The following is a 21,302-nucleotide window of genomic DNA, read 5'->3' as shown; positions in this document are numbered from 1 at the left end:
GCTAGCTAATGAATCATTAGTAACCACTGAAATATTCTTCACAGAGCAGCTCAATAGGCACTAAAAATTATTTCACCAAAAAGAATTGAACAAAAGTGGCATGAAATCTACAAAGCCATGAGAAAAGTCCATTTGATTTTTAACAAATATGGTATCCCATTAAAAAGACATTGATTTTCTTCCAGACATGGTATATTGTCTTTCTGATCCTTTCTAAGGAAAATGAATTAAATTTAAATCTGCAATCTTTAAGAAGTGAAGTATAACAACATCAGTGCAGGGAATCATTTTACAAAATGCACTTTGTGGTCCACACAGTTTAAATCTCCCGGAAAAAATTGATTCTTAAAAAACCAAATCTATTTCATATTCACATATAAAAAGTTCATGAAATCAAAAGTTAAATGAAATAATAAAAATAGTAAAAGTTGTACAGAAGTCAGAAGGGGGTAAAATATTGGAGGAAAAAATAAAATAGCTTTTCAAAATATCACACCAGACATAACCAGGAAGATGGAAAAAAGAATGAAAACTCCAGGAAACCTAGTTCTCATCCTCACTTAAAGATAGTCGTGAAACTATATGAAAAGGAGATCTATGCAGCTGCAGCGAGATACATGAAACACGTACATTCCAGATTTTGTTAGCAATCATACATCTAGGATTTTGCTACAATTGTGGGAACTCAATGTCGTTGCAATTTTTAAAAATTGTATTACATTTTGTCATACAAGTGTCCAATATGTCACTGTAGGAAATTTAGAAAACTAGAAAAGACATAATCATAGAGGGAAAGGAATTAAACTCACCCATAATCTTGGTACCCAATATCCTGCATGTTTCCCAAGCGAGTAAGTGTGTATCTTCAACATGAATTTCAGTGGCTGCTGGATATTCCATTGTATGGACGCACCACGATAACCCCAACACCTACTGTCACTACCACCGAGCACAGGATATGCCAGGCACTGTCCTGGGAACTCTGCACCACTGTCCCATTTAATCTTCCCGACAACTCTCTCATCTAATCTTAAGATTAGTTTGCAGACAAGAAAATTGAGTCTTACAGATGTTAAGTAACTTGCCCAATGTTACTCACTAATAAGTAGCAGAGCCAGAACTTGAGGTTCCATTCCCATAATTGCTTGGTCACAGGGTAAACATACTGGTTAGGTCTTCAGTTCTTTATTACCAAATTACCTTTCAGAGAGTTTTTATCCACTTTGCACCAACACGTACGAGGTGACTGGTATCCTTGTAAGTTTGCCAACACTATATAATAATCATTAATCTTTGCTGGTCCATTAAGACCAAGTCATTTAAATGAAATGAGTGACATTATTTAAGTCCTTAATGAGAGGTAGAGCAGACAAATGCAGATTGACCGAGGCAACGCGACCCACCATACTTTTACTTCCTGTCTTCACCTCACTGATGGAGTCATAGGTCCTTGGAGAAGAGCCTTCGCTACATGGTCAGCAGAGTCACTGGCACTCCACTAAATCATGTTTGCCTTCTATTTCCCCTTACCTGTTATCCAAATTCAAAAAGCGGAACTATTTTTTGAAACACCTACAAAACATGATCATTCAGTTTCTGATTGGACATTTTCAACGACCAGAAGCTACCTGTCACAAAGGCCATTTAATTTTCAAACAGGTGTAATTGTTAGGGAGTTTCATCTTATGTCAATCTCAAATCTTCTGCCCCGTGATGTCCTCTCTTTAGTTTGAGCCCAGTGCTCACAAATACGGCACAAAAAAACTGTTGCCATCTTCCATGTGGCAACTTTTCGTATATTTGATGAGAGCCTCTGCACTCCACCTTCGCCATCCCTCCGGCGGGCTAACCTCCAGGCCCCTGACGTGATGCGTTCAGGTCCCTCACCACAGCGGTCATGTGGCATGGGCAGGGCAGAGGATTCTCTTGATGGAAATACTCTTTCAGTGCAAGGAGTTCTACGGGCACATTAGTATTTTTAGCAGTCATGTCACAATGAGGCTCACACTGAACACAGTCAGCTAACAGCCTTTGACTTGCTCAGGCCAAGACTTGCCATTATTGCTTTTCAGCCACAATCATGAAAACGACATGGAAACCACGTGTTGTTAGCTAGCCTATCATAAAGTGGACTTACTTTGGAATTGGGATAAGGCAGAAGGGAATCCGCTATCTTGTGAGCATGGCATCAGCTTGAACTGGAAACTAAGAAGAGCTCGAACACATCAGCACTTGGAGAGAACAGGGACGCTTACTGCTAGAAATTGCTAGAGAATGGAAGTAGGGATCATGGGCTTCCCATGCCATTTTGGTGGGCAGCTAGGAGCAGGCCTGGACACCTGACAGAGAGTTTCTAAAAGAAAATTTCTGACCAAGAGAGGTAGTTTCTCTGAGAAGCTGTTTTCCCCCAGAGAGTAATGGGGAGTTTGGAAGGAAACAGTGTTGCACATAAACTTTTTTATTGCAAGAAAGTTATCATGTTTATTTCTGGAGTCTAATAAAAACTAGTGATTTAAGTTATATTTTTAGTCAGTAAAGACTTCAATTTTCCTAAGGATGTGGTGGTATCTGTGTGTACATTAAAAAAATGCCTCCTAACTCCCTGGTTGAAACAGCCCACCCCTGATTTTTGCTCTTAAGGGTACAAGACTGCCATCTAGTGGTGACTCACGTAAAATGAAGGTGGTTGTTTTTTTAAAAGCAAATAGTTCTTTTTGGCCATACAATATCATAGCACACACACACAAACATGGTCCCAAGCATAAGTGCAGTTGGGAAGCGGTGAACTTTCTCTCCCAGTCCAGTGGTGATTGGACTGAAGCCAGTGGGAGTCCTCCGTGTAACAGAGGAATTCAGAAATGGCTGGGACCTGTCATGTGTCTGTCCTCTCTTCTTTGAGCAAATATTCATACAGCCACTCTCTCCTCTCCTCTGCCCTTTCTTCCACCTGTCATTCACCCATATGATCACTAAGCCACCAGGCTGACAAAGCAAAAGAACTGTATAAAATCATTGGCAGATTAATTGGTGAAATCAACAATCTTAATAATGATACAATAATGAAATTAAAACAGGTGTTTATATTGGATCAGTTCCCAATTTTCACCTAAAATGTGGCTGGACACATCAGTATAAATCAAACCATATTTTCTCCTTAAAATGTTTTGACGTGACCAAATTAAACACAGACTTGAACAAATCATTCATATGATCAATACAAATGCTTAAGGGCAAGCTATAATGGTTTTATATTGTTCTATAAATTAAAAATTAAAAAGTCTAAAAGTTCTTCATATATAATACTACATAAAATGAAATCTATAGTTGAATTAGACGTTTATAAATAACACTTTGCTAGTTTTAACAAACATTAAACACTTAGCTAGCAAAAACCTAGTCAGTAGTCTAACAATAGAGGCTTTTTTGATGCCTCTTAATAAGACAGCAATGCAGAGTGTGCAATGAGGCCTTTTCACTTATCTGGTAAGTTTCCCTGAAGTAAGAGAATGGATTCAAAATATTAACATTACATTTTCATAGGACTTTTCAAAAATAGTCTATAGCTCGACATTTTGCCACAACATGGCAAAGCCATAATGGGCAAATCATAAAATTTTAAAAGCAGTGTCAAAAAAAGATGAAAGATGATTTTTACAATATAGAATTATTGTTAAACAGTTTTATTTTTAGGGGTAATTTCACTTTTATTGCAAATAAAAGAGGAACAAAAAAGGGAAGGGAACTAAGAGTTACAGGTTATCTCTTTATCTTTGTAAAATCCCCTTGAAGGAGACTTCAAGGGGTTAAGTGACTTGTTCAAGGTCATGAGACCAGCCCATTGCAAAGCACAACACTGACTTTTGCACTTCTGTCCATCTGACTATATACCCAGGGTATGTGAATAAGTGCTTCCTATGACGGTTCTCTCTTATTTCCACACAAAGGTCAACAGAACGTGAACCTACAGACATCTCAGGTTCAGTTAGTGATGTTATTCTAATTCTGTTAAACTTACTTTCTTCTTCTACCAATTTATCCTAGAATAGATTTATCTGTGCAGAACTCACCAGCCCTGACCCTCTTCTATAATAACGAATTACTATACTGGAGGAGCAGAATGACTTTAGTTTTTCATATAAATTTTTTAAATGTATGTTATGAATGGATGGGTGTATGTGCGTGTGCATGTGCATGTGCGCATGCGTGTGTGTGTGCGTGTGTGTGTGTGTTTTGCATTCTTGAAGTAGAAAAGAAAGGAAAAAAGGAGGGAATTTTTCTTTTGGGTATATGAAGTAGAATTTTTTGGGGGGGCAATTATAGTAAAATATGTTAGAAGGAGCACTGTACTTTCAAAGTATCCTGCGAAGTGTAATTTTAGTAAAAGTACATTGCTAACCAATCATTTATGGCATTTACAGAAATACAGAATGTTCTGGTGAGAAACAAGGGGAACACTGGGTACAAACACTGAGCTATGAATGGGAAGGGAAGCGGGAGGAAACTTTCATTTTCAGTCACTGAATTTTCGGGGCTTTGAGAAGTTTTTAAACAAAGGCCCAGTTGTAAGTCTGCTGCCAGGAGACAATCTGACATGATTCAGGGTGCAGGCGTAATGACTGCAGAGCAGAGCAAATTGCTGCAGTTTACGGAGGCAGCCATGCAGAAGAGAATGTTTAGGCTGCTGGAGATGTGGAATTTGCTGTGCAATTAAGTTGAAACTGTGTTGTTTGACCCCAGCTGCCTTTATTAGCCAGCAGCTACACCAGGATAATGGTTTGCGTGTTTATTTCGTGAATACCTACTTTTCCTACTTGAACGCCACCCCATGAGGGCGTATGTCTCTCTGTCCCCTGGCATGGTACCGGGCACTAAGCAAGCACATGACAAACATCTCTCCCTAATTCACAGCTCTGTGTACTTTAGAGGCTAAAAGCTTGGGCTCTGGAGCAGGACAGAGCTGGTTGAGATCTCAGCTCCCACACTGAGAAGCCCTTATGGCCTTGGGCAGGTCTTTTAAGTTCTAGGCACCCAGTTTCCTTACCTGTGGAATGGGACCCTAACAGAATGTATCCCATAGGGGAGTTGGGGGGCACACATGAGCTGCTGAATGGAAAGCCCTTAGGACAGGGCCTGCACATAGGTTGGTTCTCCATAGGGGCAGGTCTCATCAGCCGTTGCTGTGTTGTGGGAGTGGGGTGGCTCCTCTGCTTTTGAACTGGCGTGTTCATTTGCATCGTGCTGGGGAGCTTGCTGCAATTCAGATCTGCACCCTGTCACCAGTCACCAGATTTGATTTGGTCAGGCTGCAGGGAGGCTCAGATATTTGCATTTTCAACAGGCATCTGGGAATAATTCGGATGCATGGAGTCTTTGGACCACCCTTGGAGAAACACTGATTGAAAAACGGTATCCTCAATTCCCAGATTTCCGGAGACGTGGACAAACCTGTAGTCACATACTATACATGACTCTCAGGATTGGGTAAAGAAAGTAAAAGCAGAGCTAGCATGTTGGGGGTGGAGGGGTGGGGTTAGATTTCATTAAAATCCCAGCCTGCATAGCCAGCAAAATTTCTGTTACTCCCATACTCATCAGCACCAGCTCCCAGGGGCCCAGTCTGTCTGCTCAATTCTGTCCAGTGTGTCCCCTTAACAACTGGACTAGGAGAGGATCCCCATGTGTGTTTGTGTGGAGATCTCTCCATGCTTCCCCACATATCTGGAGTTTGTGAAAAGAAAACCAAATAGTCAGTCTTAAAGGGTGGGAAGAATGTCTCTGATTTTTAAAATAAATCTTCATCCCAGTTCTTTTATCCTGAGGGGCTGGTGTCTTTAACACTGTGTTATGATTTACTCTCTGAGCGTTTAGATCATATTATTGGGATGGAAATTTGGGGGGACTTAGAGAATTCCTAAAAAGGCTTCCTTTTTTTCTTTTTCCAAGTGAAAACTTTCTACCATAAAAGTGCTGTGGATAAATAATATATGTGTCAATGCTGCCATATATTGTTAAAATCCCATATAGGTGATCTTGGCCTAGCCCCAGGGATTAAGCACAGCCCTAGATTTCCTGAGCTCTATTCCCACCCCTGCACCACAGGCTTTTATTTGCTAATAAGTCAGGAGCTCCTAATGGCACATTAACCCTTAGGCCCAACTTAAAAGGCTAGTTTCCAGCTAGTTATGAAGTCCAGCTGGAAACAAGCCTTCAAGGTAATCTTTTTTTTTTAAAAGAAAGCAAAGAAAACAGGAAAGAAAAAAAAAAAAGAGAAATATTCATATTCCCTCATGAGTGCTTGGAACTCAAGCTTCCTTGGAATTCCTCTTACCAGCAGGTTCTCCGGCTTGATGTCGCGGTGGACGACGTTCAGGCTGTGCAGGTATTTGATGGCGCTGGCCAGGTTGTACAGCATCCCACTGGCGTCTCGCTCGGTGTATTTGTTAGTGGAAGTGATGGCATCAAAGAGGTCTCCGCCCTGAGGAGGAAGAGCAGGACGGGCACGTTAACAGATGGTCCAACAGGGCCGCCTGCGGAGGCGCCTGAGACATTGGAAGCGAAGGGAAGAATGTGTGCAGGGCCTTTGGGGTCCTAGGGATCCCCTGCCACTCCCCCCTCAGAGGCCCACAGACGGTGGGCGATTCCTCTGCCCGCTGTTGAAGGCCGGCCACATTTCCACCAGAGCTCCAGGGAAGAAGAAGGGTGAGGATGCTCTGCTGTCAGACACGCCGTCCTTCCCACAGGCCTGAGCCGGGGAGCAGGGGAGAGCCGCTCCCCAGGCAGGCAGAGGCCTTCGGACGCTGCCTGCTTCGGATCAGCTGCCAGCAGACGTTCCAGTTCATAACCCGGACCCTCCGCACGTGAGAAACAGGGCACACTGGGACCATGCCTTCCACGCAATGTTCTGCTGCCTTGTGAAACTCACACACACACACGCACACAGTTCCCTTCGTTCCCTAGATTTCGCTTCCTCAGGGTGGGCGTAGTGTTTTCACTTTCAATAATGTGCTTCTTTATAAGGAACAGAGAAAAGGATGAGGACCTGTCATTCCAAAGCTGAGAGACAAAGAGAGGGAGGGGGGTGGAGAGATTTCAGAGAAAGTTTTCTGGGGCTATTATGCACCTGACCTTTTTTTTGTTTCCCTTGTTCCTCGCTCACTTATTATTATTTGGTGAAACGGTGGTTTTAGGCTCCAGTTTTAGTGCCGTGGATTTGAAACCCTGTCTGAGAATGTGGGTCTGATTTGCTGGCAATGTTCGCATCGTGCTGGCCCCACCCTGCACCAAGTGGCCACGCACATAGCCAGTTCTGTTCACCTGTTGCCTGACGTGGACAGGGACTTTGTAAACAGCAAGACCACAATCGAGCACTCGGAGGAGGGGACAATTTTCAGGTCTTACAACCTGGCCTGGCCTCCTGGGACGGTGTCCACTCAGGAGGCTCCTCTCACTGCCTGCAGAAGAGCGTCAGCCGTCCCCCAGCTGAGCCCAGACATGTTTCTGAAGTGAACACCTTCCCTCCGTGTTGTTTCGCTCAGAGGCAGGGCTGCTCCACGCGTGTCTGCAGGGCGCTTCAAGCCAGTCCAGGAGGGGGGGCTCTCACTGTGGTCTATGTGACCCCATCCCTGGTGCACCGTATGGAGTGTGGCTGTCTGTGGCGACCGGCAAGGACTCCCCAGGTACCGCAGCTCCCTGGGTTCCACGCCCCTAATCTCGTTTCTTCTCCATCCTAGCGAAGCAGTCAACAAATCCTCCCAGCCTTCCTGTGAGGCAGGCCTCAGACACATGCCCGGGCCACGCGTGCACCTTTCGAGTGGACGTTCTTGTGGCATCATGCCTGGATTGCTGTCACAGAGCCTTACCACTTGAACCATTTCATGCTCTTTGCTCAAAGCATCCTGTGCAGACTCATACCTTCCTGCATGGCAGTGTCTTCCTCCCAGCAAGAAACCAGCATTTCTCACCCATGGCTCTCCATGTTCTGCCCCCAGCCTTCATGCCTCCTTGTCCAACCTCATCTCCTGCCACGACCTAGACCAGTCACCTTTATGCTCCAGGTAGGGTACTTCCTGCCTGGTCACCAAAGCAGGCCCAACTCACTCTGCCCTCCAACCCTGTCCCCTTCCTGGGATACCCCACTACTTCCTTGGTCTGGCTGGCTCCTGTTGTGCTCTCTCAGGGCCTGGCCGCAGGGCCACCTCTTCAAGGCCTGCCTTCCTCTGAACATACAAGCAGTCTGCGTGTGCACACGTGTGCAGGCTCAAGTCTAAAGGCTGCTCTTCGTAATTATGGACTGTCGCTCCTCATAACCGTTACTTCACTGTTTCCCAGAATACAGGCCTGGTTTATCCTAGAGCTTCAGGCACTCTTTGGCACACCTCTGGACTCAGGGTTTGGGGAGCATGGCCCTTGCTAAATTTCTCAGAGAAAACAATATAGAGTCTTTCGAGTCAAGTCTGAGATTGGCCTTCACTGCATGGAATGCCTCCAGACCCGGCCTCCCAGCAGTCCGTGGTCAGACTCAGTCTGATCTAATGGCACAACAGAGGGGTCCCAGGGATGGATGAGGCAGATACTCTCTCATCTTGTTGGGCTGCCTTGGTCACCCAGAGAGAATTTGCAAAGGCTGTCAGGGTGAAGTGAGGACCTCCCGAGTGGCACTTAGCTGTTGTCACCTGGCTACACACAAGACTGACGATCAGACTAAGCTTTCCCACAAAATGTGTTCTGAACTCTTAATTAAGCCTTCGCCTCCTCCATGTCTCATCTTCACATTTAATTTCGTCTTAGTGCTCCAAAAACAGGGAAGAAATCCATTTTTCACAGCACACAGAGTGGCAACAGGACTGTTTTGTAGCAATTGCTCTAAAATTTAGAGTCATTGTAAAAATACTGTTTGGCGCTGCAGAAAGCATAATTTACAATGTTAGTAATTACCAAGCTTCATTTGGTAATAAATGGCCAATATGAAAATCTTCTGAGTAAATGAAATCATTTCTTTGTTGGAATTACTGTTTAACATTTTTAGCTCCCTCAGCCTCAAACATGACAATCACCTGGTGTTCCTACAAACAAACAAGCCCCCTCCCATTAAAAGAAAAAAAATCCTAACTTGAAGGAGAAAAATGCTGGCTTCATCTATAAATAACCACCAAGTAAAAACATTGCCAACAGATCTAAAGTAAAGCAATCAGAAAATTAAAGTTTAAAGGCCCTAGAATGAACATTTTTCTCTGCAGTAAAGATTAGCTTATCAAGTGCTTCTTTTGCCTTAAATCTTTACAAGAGGTACTACCCCACTCCACTGGTTTCTGCCACCAGCTGGGGCCTGTGGCTTCCTGGAATCCCTGGATTCTCATACGTAGTTCCTGGAATCCCTAGGTTCTAGGTGGATGAAGAAGGCAGTGTGACTAATTTATAGCATTTTACAACTAACGTAGAAGTTACTTACACCTTTAGTGAAATTAACATGATTGAAAAGGCTTGAGAAAAATTTAACTCCATGAAATGTAAACACTCAATTGTTGAAAACTTCTAATTATTTTACTGAACATTTTAAATAGAGAAGTAGAGGGAACAGACAAGTCAGCTTCCATTTTGATTCAACCATTATCAACATTCAGCCACTCCTATACTCTATGGTTTAATAGAATAAAATGTAATTTGATGTGACAGGATAAGGTTGTAATATTACTGCAAGGCAGCAGACCATGCATGTTATTATTAGGACTGTGCTATTTTCCTATTATGTTAGTGACCACAACATAATAGAAAAATATTCTATTATGTAGGTCATACATTTCGATGTAGTTCATGGAAAAGTGAGTAACTGCTACTACAACAATAACAATAGCTGTATCAGTATCTAATGCTTCCTGTGTCTTAAAAACTGATGAAAGTCATCACTCTTATGCTCACAGTAACATTCCTAATAGGTACTACTATTATTCTAATTTAGGTCAAGGCTGGGACTTGAACTCTTGCAGTATAATCCTAGTGTTAACACTCTTGACCATTATGACAAATGCATAGAAATGAGAGACTGGATATTGGTGGCAGGAAATAAAGGAGAGAGCTGTCTAGTATAGAAAGGCAGGGTGCCTTATACAGGCTTATTTCTTTTTCCAAAATACACACCTTTACTAATTCCATGACAAGATACAGTTCAGTGGGCATGTCCATCTCTTCGATCAAAAGAACAATATTGGGGTGCTTCACTCTTCTTAAAATAGACACCTCATTCTGGATCATGTGCTCCTGGTCAAGGGCAAAGTTATCTCAATCAATATACACATCAAAACATAACAGAAGCTAACTGAATGAATAAAACTGTGCTATTCGAGACTGAGAGGAGGGGTATTTTGGTAAAATACAAGGAGTATATCTTGATTTTGATATTCAGGTAGTCCAGAATTGCCAAAAGATGTTGAAGATCCTTAGAGAGTGCTTATAATTTCAGAACCTGTTATGATAAATATAACTGCATATAGGAGGATGGAATGAAACTGAAATCACAAAAGTAATGGAAGAAAAACAAACAAGCAAACAAAGTAAGGGGAAAAAATTCAATCATTCTATTCACTTTCATTCCAGGAATATTTATAGAATAAAGTTATATTCTAATAAATATGTAATAACATTCTATTCCACCAAAATGCAACTCCTAGGGTGAACTTATGTTTATTTGGGAGCTGATCTATGTGTTTCTCCTATCCCCCCGGAAACTGTATTTTCATGAGAGAAAACCTTATACATACTTTGCCTCGACATTTGCTTTTCTTGATGATTTTCAGAGCATACTCCCTAGCAGTTGACCTGCAAAGAGAAAGTATTTTTAAAATACAAACTTAATTTCAGATGTATTGAATCATCTTGTTAAGGATTAATTCCTTACCCCACAGATCTTGTACCATGCTGTGACTATTTTGCACAAGATTCTCTTTTCCTTTTTTAAAAGAAATATGTGAACTGTAAAGGGTTGGCCAAGTGTAAAGACGAGGAAAATGCTGGCACAGAAACACTGTGCGCTGCAAATGTTGCCATACCAATCGCCACTGCCACATGTAACTCTTCCTGCTAAATTGCCCTGACCCCACCCTTCCCTCTGAAGTGTATGGTCTGGACATAAAGGGGATGCAAGTCTCTCCCCTTCTTCCCAATCTTTCTTGAGGTTCTCTACAAGCTGTGACAATTTTCTCGATGATCCTCACAGTCACACTGAAAACTCTCAAGAAGTTCACACTCTAGACTTTGACTCAGCGTGCAAGCCTATGAGTTCTTCTGGAGAATGCATGGATGATATGTTCAAGGTTAGCAAGGTTATAGAAAGGGATACAACCATGATCTGAGCTCCCTGTGACCTCTTGGGCCTTTTAGGGCTATCTCATTTCAGAGAAATAAAATGGAGGTGGCAATTAATAATTCCCTTTCCCAAAGCCACATGGCAGCATTAAAATCAGAACTCTTGAGTCCTGGGGTCTTTACTTCACACAGACCCCAGCCAACCCTGCCCCTCCTCCATGATGGGAGGGGGGCTTTATGCGGCTACCTCTGAATAGTTTCCTAACTTGTGTTAACATTTCTAAGACACTGTAGTGCCAAAGTGGATAGATCCATTGTTGAAGGATGCAATGCATACCTAATAACCATAAGAAACCACAGTTCCATAAGCACTGACATTTCATTTCTGGTGGGAAACCGAATCAACCTAGCTTTCTACTACATGTAGAAGCCAATTTTAGGGATTCAAGCACATGAGGTGGGAGTGAGGTTGATGAAGAACAAATTTTAAAATAAGGTTTAAAAAATCTTCAGTATAGAGACTTGAAGGGAGATTTCTAATTCCTGTTAGAGCAAGATACCGATTTGCCTATAAGCAAATTAAGAGGCCAGATAGGAACAAAGTATTTCAAGGGCATTTAAGAAATACTCATGTCATTTGCTTCTAAGATTGCTTCACCCACTATACGTCCACGCACCTCCATGGTGAGAGCTTGCAAAAACACTCAATAAACACGGACCAAGTTGGCATGATTATACAGGTGACCCTTGAACAAAACTGGGAGGGGGGGTTGGGGTGTTGACTCCCCACACAGTAGAAAATCTGTGTATGAAATCTGACTCCCTTAAAACTTAACTACTAATAACCTATTGTTGACCAGAAGCCTTTCTGATAGCATAAACAGTGAATTAACCCATATGTGGTATATCATATGCATTACATACTGTATTCTTACAATAAAGTAAGATAAAGGAAAATGTTTTTTCAAATTGTCTCCAATCTCTCCAAATGTTCCAATATATTTATTGAAAAAAATCCATGTGTAAGTGGACCTGCACAGTTCCAACCAGTGTCGTTCAAGAGTCAACTGTACGCGGTGAATCAAACAAGAATAAAATAATGCCTCTGAAGCCTGTATTCACCACAGAGGGCTTTTCCTTTGCATTTCAGACGGCGGCAGGGAAACCTCACTGCCTCAGGGTGGCCCTCCTGCACAGCGGAGGGTCCAGGGGAAACCGAGCCACCTCAGCCTCATGAAGAAACCGACTAAGAGGCCCAGGGATGCCCGCCCACTCCGCCTTTGCTGATCCTTCAGGCCCACGCAGGGCAGAAGCCATCACACAGGAACACGGGCCGGCTATGCTAAATGCAGGCAGGGCTTGTGGTGCCAGGTATCTCCATGTAAAGCCCAGGCCATCAGCGAGGCCACGCAGGAGGGGTGGAGAAAGAGCCCTTTGTTAAGAGGGAAAACAAAACATTAAACATTAGAAATTAAAAATGTACAGAGGAGAAAGTGGAAGGACTCACATACAAGGGGATTCCTTACATCCTACAAGGATCACAGGGTCCCTCAAAGCAGCTTGGCCCTACAAGGCTTCTGAAGAGTTTGTCTGCAAATTTGAAAATACTCAGGAGGAAAACTAAAAGCTGAACGTCTGGATTCTGCTTTACATGAATCCAAGAAGTTACAATAAAGCAGATCTGAGATTCAAGCCCACGAGATGAGTCATTTCCCATCTTATTTAAGATACGGCATTTGGTGGCAGGGGTATCTGGACGACTGGACTGGCTGCTCTGAGGAAAGCCAGTGGTCCTGGGCAGGGCCAGCAGCGGGGGTGCAGCGGGCATTTCCGTCTGGCGCCTCCACAAAGGGGACGGATGGGTGGCATGGTGCTGGGAGAAGAGGGGGATGTCTCAGCTCTGCCATTCCCTGTGTTTGGCATTTGATCCTCTGTTTCCCTGGAATGAGGAAATTTAAAGGACTCAAAGCAAAAGGCTGGCCTGTGACCCAGGGAAGCTGAATCCCCCCCACAGTCAGACGGACAAGGAGCAGAAGCCCCGGGGAGCAAGTGGGCGCCCTGGCAGCCAGGACCAGGGGAAATCAGGTCACAGCCTGAGCGTCCTGCCGCAGGGAAACGGTGAGCAAGGCCGGGCTGCGTGGCCCTCCAGCCTGTGAGGAGAAAGGGCCGTGTGGGCTCACCACCCAGAACCTACACAATAGTGTTAAACACTCAATTAGATTTCCCCATATTTATAGCAGACCATGAGCCCCCCAGAGGACCACCAAAATTAACACTGCAAGTTTTCTCTCTTGATTCCTCGAGGGCAAAACAATAAAATCATAATAAAATCCTTAATTACTGGAAGTATATGTTTACAGCATAGTGGCTGAGTCTGGAAAATAAGCCTGAAAACAGGTGTTAGGACTAAATGTATACCATAGGAATAAAAATTCAACGGCTTGCTTTAAGTTGGTCAATGAAAACATTTGGCAAGGAATAAAACCTTAAAAAAAGTATTAGATGCCCTGAAATCCGGGGGCTGCTGTGCCCATGGGATCATTCAGCAAGCAGTAACAAGCACGGCGAGCCAGACCTGGCCCTTGGCCCCCAGAGATCTACAATTTATTGTATTAGAAAGAATACTAGACACTTGGATGGCTGGTGATCACACAGGCCATTTGCTTCTCTGTTCCTGAAATGATTCTCTTGATCTTTAACAGAACTGCAGAGCCCTCGGATGCCACCCAACAGCAGCAGCAAGACAGACTTGTCCTCCTCCTCGTCTGTGGGAAGTCAGTTTGTGGGGCGCCCTTCCTAGTAAGTTTGGCCTAAGGCTAGAGCCCAAACAGTTAAAGAGAAATTTCCAAATTTCACAAGCTTGAACTGCATCTCATTGTTAATGTCTGTGCTCAAAACGGTTGGGAGAAAGCTGTCGTGTTTGACTTAGGGATTCTCAGGCCCCTCTGGGTAGGGGAGGGGATAGCAGCTGATACCAAGGAGATGCCCAAGGAGACTGGGGTGCCCCGGGTGAAGGTGTTTTTGGTTGGTGTTCTTTGCTATGTTTCCAGGGCTTTTGAAAAGGTTATGGGCAAAAGGAAAAATGGCGTCCCAGGCATTCCTTCCCGTGGCATTTACTGAACCCTGGTTTACGGGTCAGGTTCTCAAGCAGAAGGGGTGTTTCGTCTCTCTTTGCAGCCCCAGAAGTGCCTGGCATGGGCCTCAGCCAGCGGGTCCTGCAAACATTGCTGTGGAGTTGTGACAACTTCAGAGGCTGGTGGCAGTTAGGACAGCCAGGAAGACCCCCCACTCCCACAAAGGCGTTAGTAAACAGCATCCTTTCTTTACCAAGTAATCATAATAAAGCCTCCTCTGCAAGGCCACCGCAGGCCACCCCAGAGGCCCTGTCGTCATGTCTAGAGTGGAGTTTTATTTCGAATTTGAGCACAGGCTCTATGACTGTCAGGTGTCAGGCAGGAGAGAAGGATGCTGTCAGCTAGCTAAGAGATCCCTGTGCTTCTCCATCGTGACCCCTCCAAATCTCAGAAGGACATGTCTTCAAACTATGGGTACAGGGTTCTTGAAGTTCCTGAGAATCCCAAACATTCTCTGGGTGGACACAATCCACCTGGTGCCCCTAAAGTCTCCACTTGTGCAGGTTAGCTTGGGCCCGCCTCCATTCACTGCCAGGGACGCCTGTTCTGGTGTCTGTTCTTCAGGTTTAGGGGGCAAGGAGGGAGAGAGGGAAAACCCTGAGCAGCTAGAACTTCAGTACAGTTCTGATGCCTACGTGACTGAAACAATGCAAGCCATGCAGGTGCAGAGGAGCGCCAAGGGTCAGCCAACACTGTCACGGCTCGTGGTGATCCGTCCACAGAGCCAGGGATGCCAGAGACGAAAGGCACCTCCTACTCCTGCTCTGACCTCCCCTTAGGGCTGCGCTCCTCTTTGAGTTTTCTTTGATGCCTCAAAATGCTCCACAAAACAACCTCAAAATAGAGCACGTCTCAGTCTACCAACTTTGTCTATGTCCTAGGGACTCCTGAGGCTCCTAGAGAATCGCTTCTGAGGGACAGGCAGAGATCTGGAAGGACCTGGCAGCCACTGACAAAGGAGGTACTGGCACGGAACAATGGCAGGAAGGATGGGTGCACGACTGGCTTTATACCCACTGGTGTACAAAAAATAGGAAACCCTTCTCTGTGTCAGCACATTAACGTGGTGGGGGATACAACTTGCTCTTGTTAATACACATTCATGCTTCCAAATACGGCGGAGTGTGCCCGCAAGCAACGTGTGCCATTCACGACGTTCTTAGCTCGCATGTATTTTCTTGGACCCCTGCAAAATATTCAAAGAATGTTTCATGCAGCCTCTGAAGAGAGAGAACACACGCCATATGTCCTCGTTCAGCGGGAGTAGAATATTAACACTTTGTGAACAATCTGGTGTTTAGACTCTGAAAGTTCGAACAATGAGACCCAAGATGTGAACTCATGTGAAATGAACACAGTCCACACTAGAAAGACGTAGATTAATTCTGGAATGGAGACATGAGAAATTCCTTTTGTGGGAAGACCAGCAGTGATGGATGAAAATGCCATCGTGATCCACGTACTAGCCAGGGGACAGCATACGGCTGCCTTGCCAGACGCAACAGACAAGAAACACTGGCAAATACGCAGACGCCCCACTGTGGAAAGGGCTTGGCGATCTGCTAAAATATGGGATTTTCTGCTACTGTGGAAGTAAACTTAAAAATAATTGCACTATCAATAAAAGTGAAAAGGAAATACAAAATTATATAAACACACACACACGCTTCCATCAACCACTTTAGGGATGGCTTTCCCAATTTCCTTTCTGTCCTCTTCTTACAGGGACAACGGGGTGGGAGTGACCCTGGCTCAGCTGGGCCACATTCGCATGAACACCCCTTGCTGGAGGCGCCGGGGCAGAGTGGTGGAAAGCACAGGTTTTGGAGCAGGGCTGGGATCCACACCTTGCTGAGTACTTACTCTCTGAGCAACTTCAGACACTGGGCTTCTCCAGGCTTTCTTTGTATAATATGGAGACAATACTGATATTATGGGATTATTATAATGCAATGAAATATCATGTATAGTTTATGCTCAGCAAACAGTGGCTGCTCCTGGTTTTGGGGGTGTGAGGCCAAGGAAAGGACTGGGAAAATGTTTATATTTGGCAATAATGCAACCAGTGGTCAAGCTGCATGGTGGGAGGGCGGGACGGAGAAGAAGAGGAACAAGGTGGCCTAACGGTATCAACTAAGAGATTTTCCAAGCTGTTACTTCTGTTCTCCAAAGAGCGGCTGCTAGCCTGGGTCCCTGTCCCCGTTGGGAATATTCTAGCCCCCCGGTACTTTGAGGTGGAGCAAAGTTTGAGGTCTATTGCATGAGGGCAGCTTAATGAGGCTCTGCCACCTTAGAGAAACGACTTCCGAAGAGTGGGAAAGGGTGCAGGGGGCAATCGGAGGACGCTGGCCAAACTAAAGACCCTCATGGTGTCTGAGGCCCTGTGCAGACTTGCAGCTCTAATGTGCCGTGGACGTGTGCTTCCCCATCAAAGCCCTTGGAGAAGAACACCGTCTGGATCTCACAGGCTAAATCTTCTAGTCTGAGGTGTCCTCCTGATGGTCGTGCAGGAGCATTATTCTCACACACTGTTGAGTGACTAGCAGTGTGCCCAGTGCCTGGGGACAGAGAAGAGCCCCAGGGGAGCACGCACAGCCCAGGCCAGCCCCCAGGAAGCCAGTCGACACCCTGCCTTAGGGAAGGAGGCAAGATCCCCCCAACTTTTCAACACTCGGCTCACCAGCTCTAGGAAAAAGCTGGGGCTGGTCAGGTCCCTGTAAAGCAAGAAACAGCTCAAGAAATGAATTCCAAATCTAATGTTGGACCTAGGGCTTGAAGCTACTGTAATCTGGGCTCTAACTTTATTAGCTGTCGCTTCTCCACTTAGTAGTCGCCAGCTACTGTCGTTGATTAAGTACAAAGATCTCGGCAACAAACCTTCCACTGAAACCCTTCCCGAGGCCAATCAGAGTACCTAGCTCACTCATTTTAAAGCATTTTGATGTATTAACTACCGTTTTTGTTGGGATTAGTACATATGCGTCTTAACACTTTCAAGATTATTATATTTAATTTTATGATAGTACGTTAGAGATATATACTCTTTATACAGGAATGTTCTGACCTCTATAAAATGTCTTAGAAAAGCATAGAAGAAACTATTCAATACGTTTTGTGGGTTTTTTTAACAAACTGCAAGGACTTACCTGAAAAATCTGGTAAAGTTTTGCTGAGTACATTAAAAGAAAAATCAAAGTCCTTAATTTATAGATTGTCCCCAGGAATCAGTACATTTTTCAAATCTGTTGTTAGATGGGCTTCCCTTTAAAATTTTTTTTTTAACATCTGGGGTTCAGACCTTAACCTATTCCATATGCGCCACAGACTGCGAATAAAGACATAATCTTGGAAAACGTAATGCCAAATGTTTCCTTTAAAGTTCAACGCAAACGATGTTCTTCTCACCTTTCTATACATTCCTTGACGACAGCAAAATTTCCATCTCCTATTGTCCTTCCAACTTTGTATCGTTCTGTTATTGTGGCTGGAATCTGGAAGCCTTCCTCCGACACTTCTGAAAGAATCATTAGTATGTTTTTATTGGTAGGAAAGGGGACGCAGATGCTACACAAAAGAGACATTGCAAAGTACCATCGAATAGACCGGAACCGATTCAGAATCAATAAGTCATTTTCTGTACAGGGAGCCATGAGCACCCGTCCCCTGCTGATAACATATACTTAACAGTTTTTACTAAGACAAATGATAAAAAGGAAACAGAAAACCTTGGGGTCCACTCCCACCTCCATAAGAGTAACTTATGTTCCTGTTGCAGGGGGCAGCCGAGCAGGCTCTTTGTATTTCATGCCAATTTGATCAATAGCGTTTACTGAATACCCACTGTGTACAGAGAAAGGACATTCCTAGACATGGCTCAGGAGGAAAATGCAGTTTGTAAAGGACTCCGGGCTGCCTGACATTGTACAAACATGAAAAACGCCTGCTGTTTGGACATTTAGCTTTACTACATCCTGAAATGGAGATCTCTGTAAAATCCCTTATAACTAAGCTGACTGCCACCCCTCCCCAGTATCAGTGAGATTTTAGATAAATGTTCTCACCAGCAACCTGCAGAGCAGATGTTGAGTTAAACTTGCAGTATTTATTATGTCTGTGAACAGAACAGTTTTGTAGTTTCAATTATGTTAGTGCCACTAACACAACACATTTTCCCCCTTAAGATGCATTTTGAAATATTTTAACAAATGCCTAATAATGCTTTAAATATCTACGGCCATAAAACTAAATAAGCCACACTTAGGTCACATAAATATATTGGATAACCTTTAACATCTCCGGGGTGTAAAAAGCCTTTTATAGCTGGGTTCTAAAATTTACATGCTTTTAAGTTACAAATCCCAGCACCCCCACTGGCAACCTGAATACAAAATGTGACAGAAGCCTAGTGTGCTTTCTAAAGGTGCTCCTATTCTGACCTTTCATCATGAACTGAGGCTACGCATTTCTTCTCAAAATAAAATTAAAACCTTAGGTAGCACATGGGTGTGCATGGGGATTTCTGCATTCTCGCTCCGTGTGCATTGTCGGGGACCACATGGAGACGCAGTCCCCAGCACCACATTGTGGGGCTGTGAAAACAATCAGTCTGCACCTTGCTGGACTCTAGGGTGGGTGGTACTTCTGGGAAGGACAGATGCAGGACGTGTGCCCCTGCCACGCTTCCCCTTGGTATTTTAGGGAGCCTCTTCTCTTCATAGGTGACTTTTTACTCCTAGCCCACGAGAAGCCAGCACGGTGGTCTCCAGAATGAAGTGAGAGCTGGGGCCAGTTCTGCCCTCCCACCCGAAGCGGCCAATAATTCTGTCTCTTTTTGAAAACACTCAGCCTGGGGATTTCTGCCTACTCCCTGGGAATTAGAGGAGACAGTTGGAGATATTTCAGATCCACTGCCAAGGACCCAAATTTATAAAACATCTCGCAGATGACACCGTCTTAAGGCTTTACTACATAGACAATTTAAGTAACCGTCCTTGGCTGTCGGGCACAACTTTGAGTCTGGATGGAAAATCGAAGTAGAAACTTGTATTACATCTACCCTTCCTTCCCGCAGGCGCGCCACTGAGGGACCCACCCGGAGAACACAGGGGGATTGATTTCCCCTGACTACTGATAAAATGGACCTTTTAGGCCTTTCGCTAAGAAGGTTTTGTTAGAGGCTTAGCTGAGGACCATCTCATTTCCTTAGGTAAAGACAACACATTCAAACAAAAGACACTTCTGGGTGGCTGACTTTCATATTTCTGGAAACACAAAAAGAAATGTCTGATATTGCATGGTATTTAGGAAATAATTCTTGGGTAAATCACACATCTCACCTAACATAATAAAAGTGCTTCCTTCACAAAGGTATTTTTTTTTTTGAAAATTAAATCATACCATTTAAAACAGAATTGAGAAGGGGCACTGACCCTTTAACAGTGTTCTGATCATATCAGTTCTATACTTTTCTAAAAACTTGCCCACGATTGACGTGGACCTTATAACAACCGCCACGGAGGAGAAAGGCATGTTTCACAGTTTTCATTTCGCAGATGAGGAACTTAGATGGGGAGAGCCAAAGAGACTTTATCCAAAACAATCCAGTGACTTAGCGTAGAAGTCAGTTCTGGAATCCAGGTCATTTGACCACATCACAGAGAAATTCTAAAGTGAATTAGCTCATGGTACAAAGAACATTTTTGCAATTGCCAGTGACTAATTCTTTTTGTGAAGCCGTACTTTCACATACTGAACTCACTTACATTAGGGGACATCTGCAGGGCTATCCCCATCAATCAAGAGAGTAAATTGTCTTTAATATATTGAAAATGAACAGTCTTTGGGAAGGCTAAGGTGGCCAACCCCCCCCTTTCATTTCCAAAGTGGGCAACAGCCGGCCTTCTTAGGATACTTACACCCTCAGGGCATGTGAACTGTCTCGGTTAGGATAAGGCCCTCTTCCTGTTTCCAGAGAGTGGGCATTGATCAATCCTATCCCCTTGCTATGACCCTTGGGGCTGGTGCATATTTCATTTTGCTTGATAAGTTAGTTTCCCAGAAGTTCAATCCATTTATCCAACCCCATCCTCTGGCCCCCCGTACAAGCTGAGCCTTCTCAGACACCCAGTCCTAAGCTCACCGCCTTCTCCTGGCCCATCGTTCTCGTCCATCGAGCTGCACACTTTGGTGGACGCAAGCGAAGTGGAGGAGCCGCCATGCGGAGCGCTCTGTCGGGGAACAGAAGCAGAAGATGAAGGATGAACATGCCCGGGTGGCACGCCTGGCGCCGGATCTCAGGAGATGGCTGCCCAGGCCCGGGGAGCATTACTCTCTCCCATGAGGCCTACCCCTTCTTCCCACCCTGTCAACCCCGACCAGGCGCTGTCAACTGTGTAAATCCGGATGTCCTTTTTCTCAAAATTAGCATCCTTTAGACGGCTTGTAGGCGTGGCAGATTTCCAGCATCTCACCTCACTCTTCCATAGTCTATCTGCCAACGGGCCTCAAATATGGCGCCATTCGATGTCATCCAGTATTTTTTCTATCCTTACCATGGGCAAACACTTCTCTTCAATTTGGTTTTATGGAATATCCTAAAAAAAAAAATTCAGCCTTACCATATCCTTGGAGAAAGGTTTAAGAGTGGGTTTGTTCATGTCACTTTGAGAGAAAGACGCAAGCACTACATAGGTTATCGACATGTGAAATGTTACATAATATTTCGGAGGCAATGATGGGAACAAAAGCCTAGGCCTGGCGATTCCCATGTATTTTGGGTGTTTTTTGACCCAAGATCCATGAGAGCAAATAGGATGACAACATGATCACAAAGTTCAGAGGATGAAACAATACCAAATATTTCATACTATG

The 21,302-nt window shown here is 44.3% G+C and overlaps 1 protein-coding gene across 4 annotated transcripts in view; it reads right to left on the bottom strand.

Moving 5' to 3' along the window:
* Positions 1-21,302, bottom strand: part of DCLK1 (doublecortin like kinase 1) — a 291,499-nt gene that overhangs the window by 41,127 nt on the left and 229,070 nt on the right. For all 4 annotated transcript variants that reach the window (XM_036904979.2, XM_036904978.2, XM_036904983.2 and 1 more), the window contains 5 exons: positions 20,572-20,659; positions 17,838-17,946; positions 10,755-10,812; positions 10,135-10,254; positions 6,329-6,475 (listed from right to left, as the gene is read on the bottom strand). In XM_036904979.2, the coding sequence (XP_036760874.1) occupies positions 6,329-6,475; positions 10,135-10,254; positions 10,755-10,812; positions 17,838-17,946; positions 20,572-20,659 (522 nt within the window). The remainder of the gene's footprint in view (positions 1-6,328; positions 6,476-10,134; positions 10,255-10,754; positions 10,813-17,837; positions 17,947-20,571; positions 20,660-21,302) is intronic.

The sequence above is a fragment of the Manis pentadactyla genome, chromosome 2 (assembly GCF_030020395.1).
Source record: "Manis pentadactyla isolate mManPen7 chromosome 2, mManPen7.hap1, whole genome shotgun sequence".
Classification (NCBI taxonomy): Eukaryota; Metazoa; Chordata; class Mammalia; order Pholidota; family Manidae; genus Manis; species Manis pentadactyla.
This window is presented reverse-complemented; position numbering and strand designations above follow the sequence as displayed.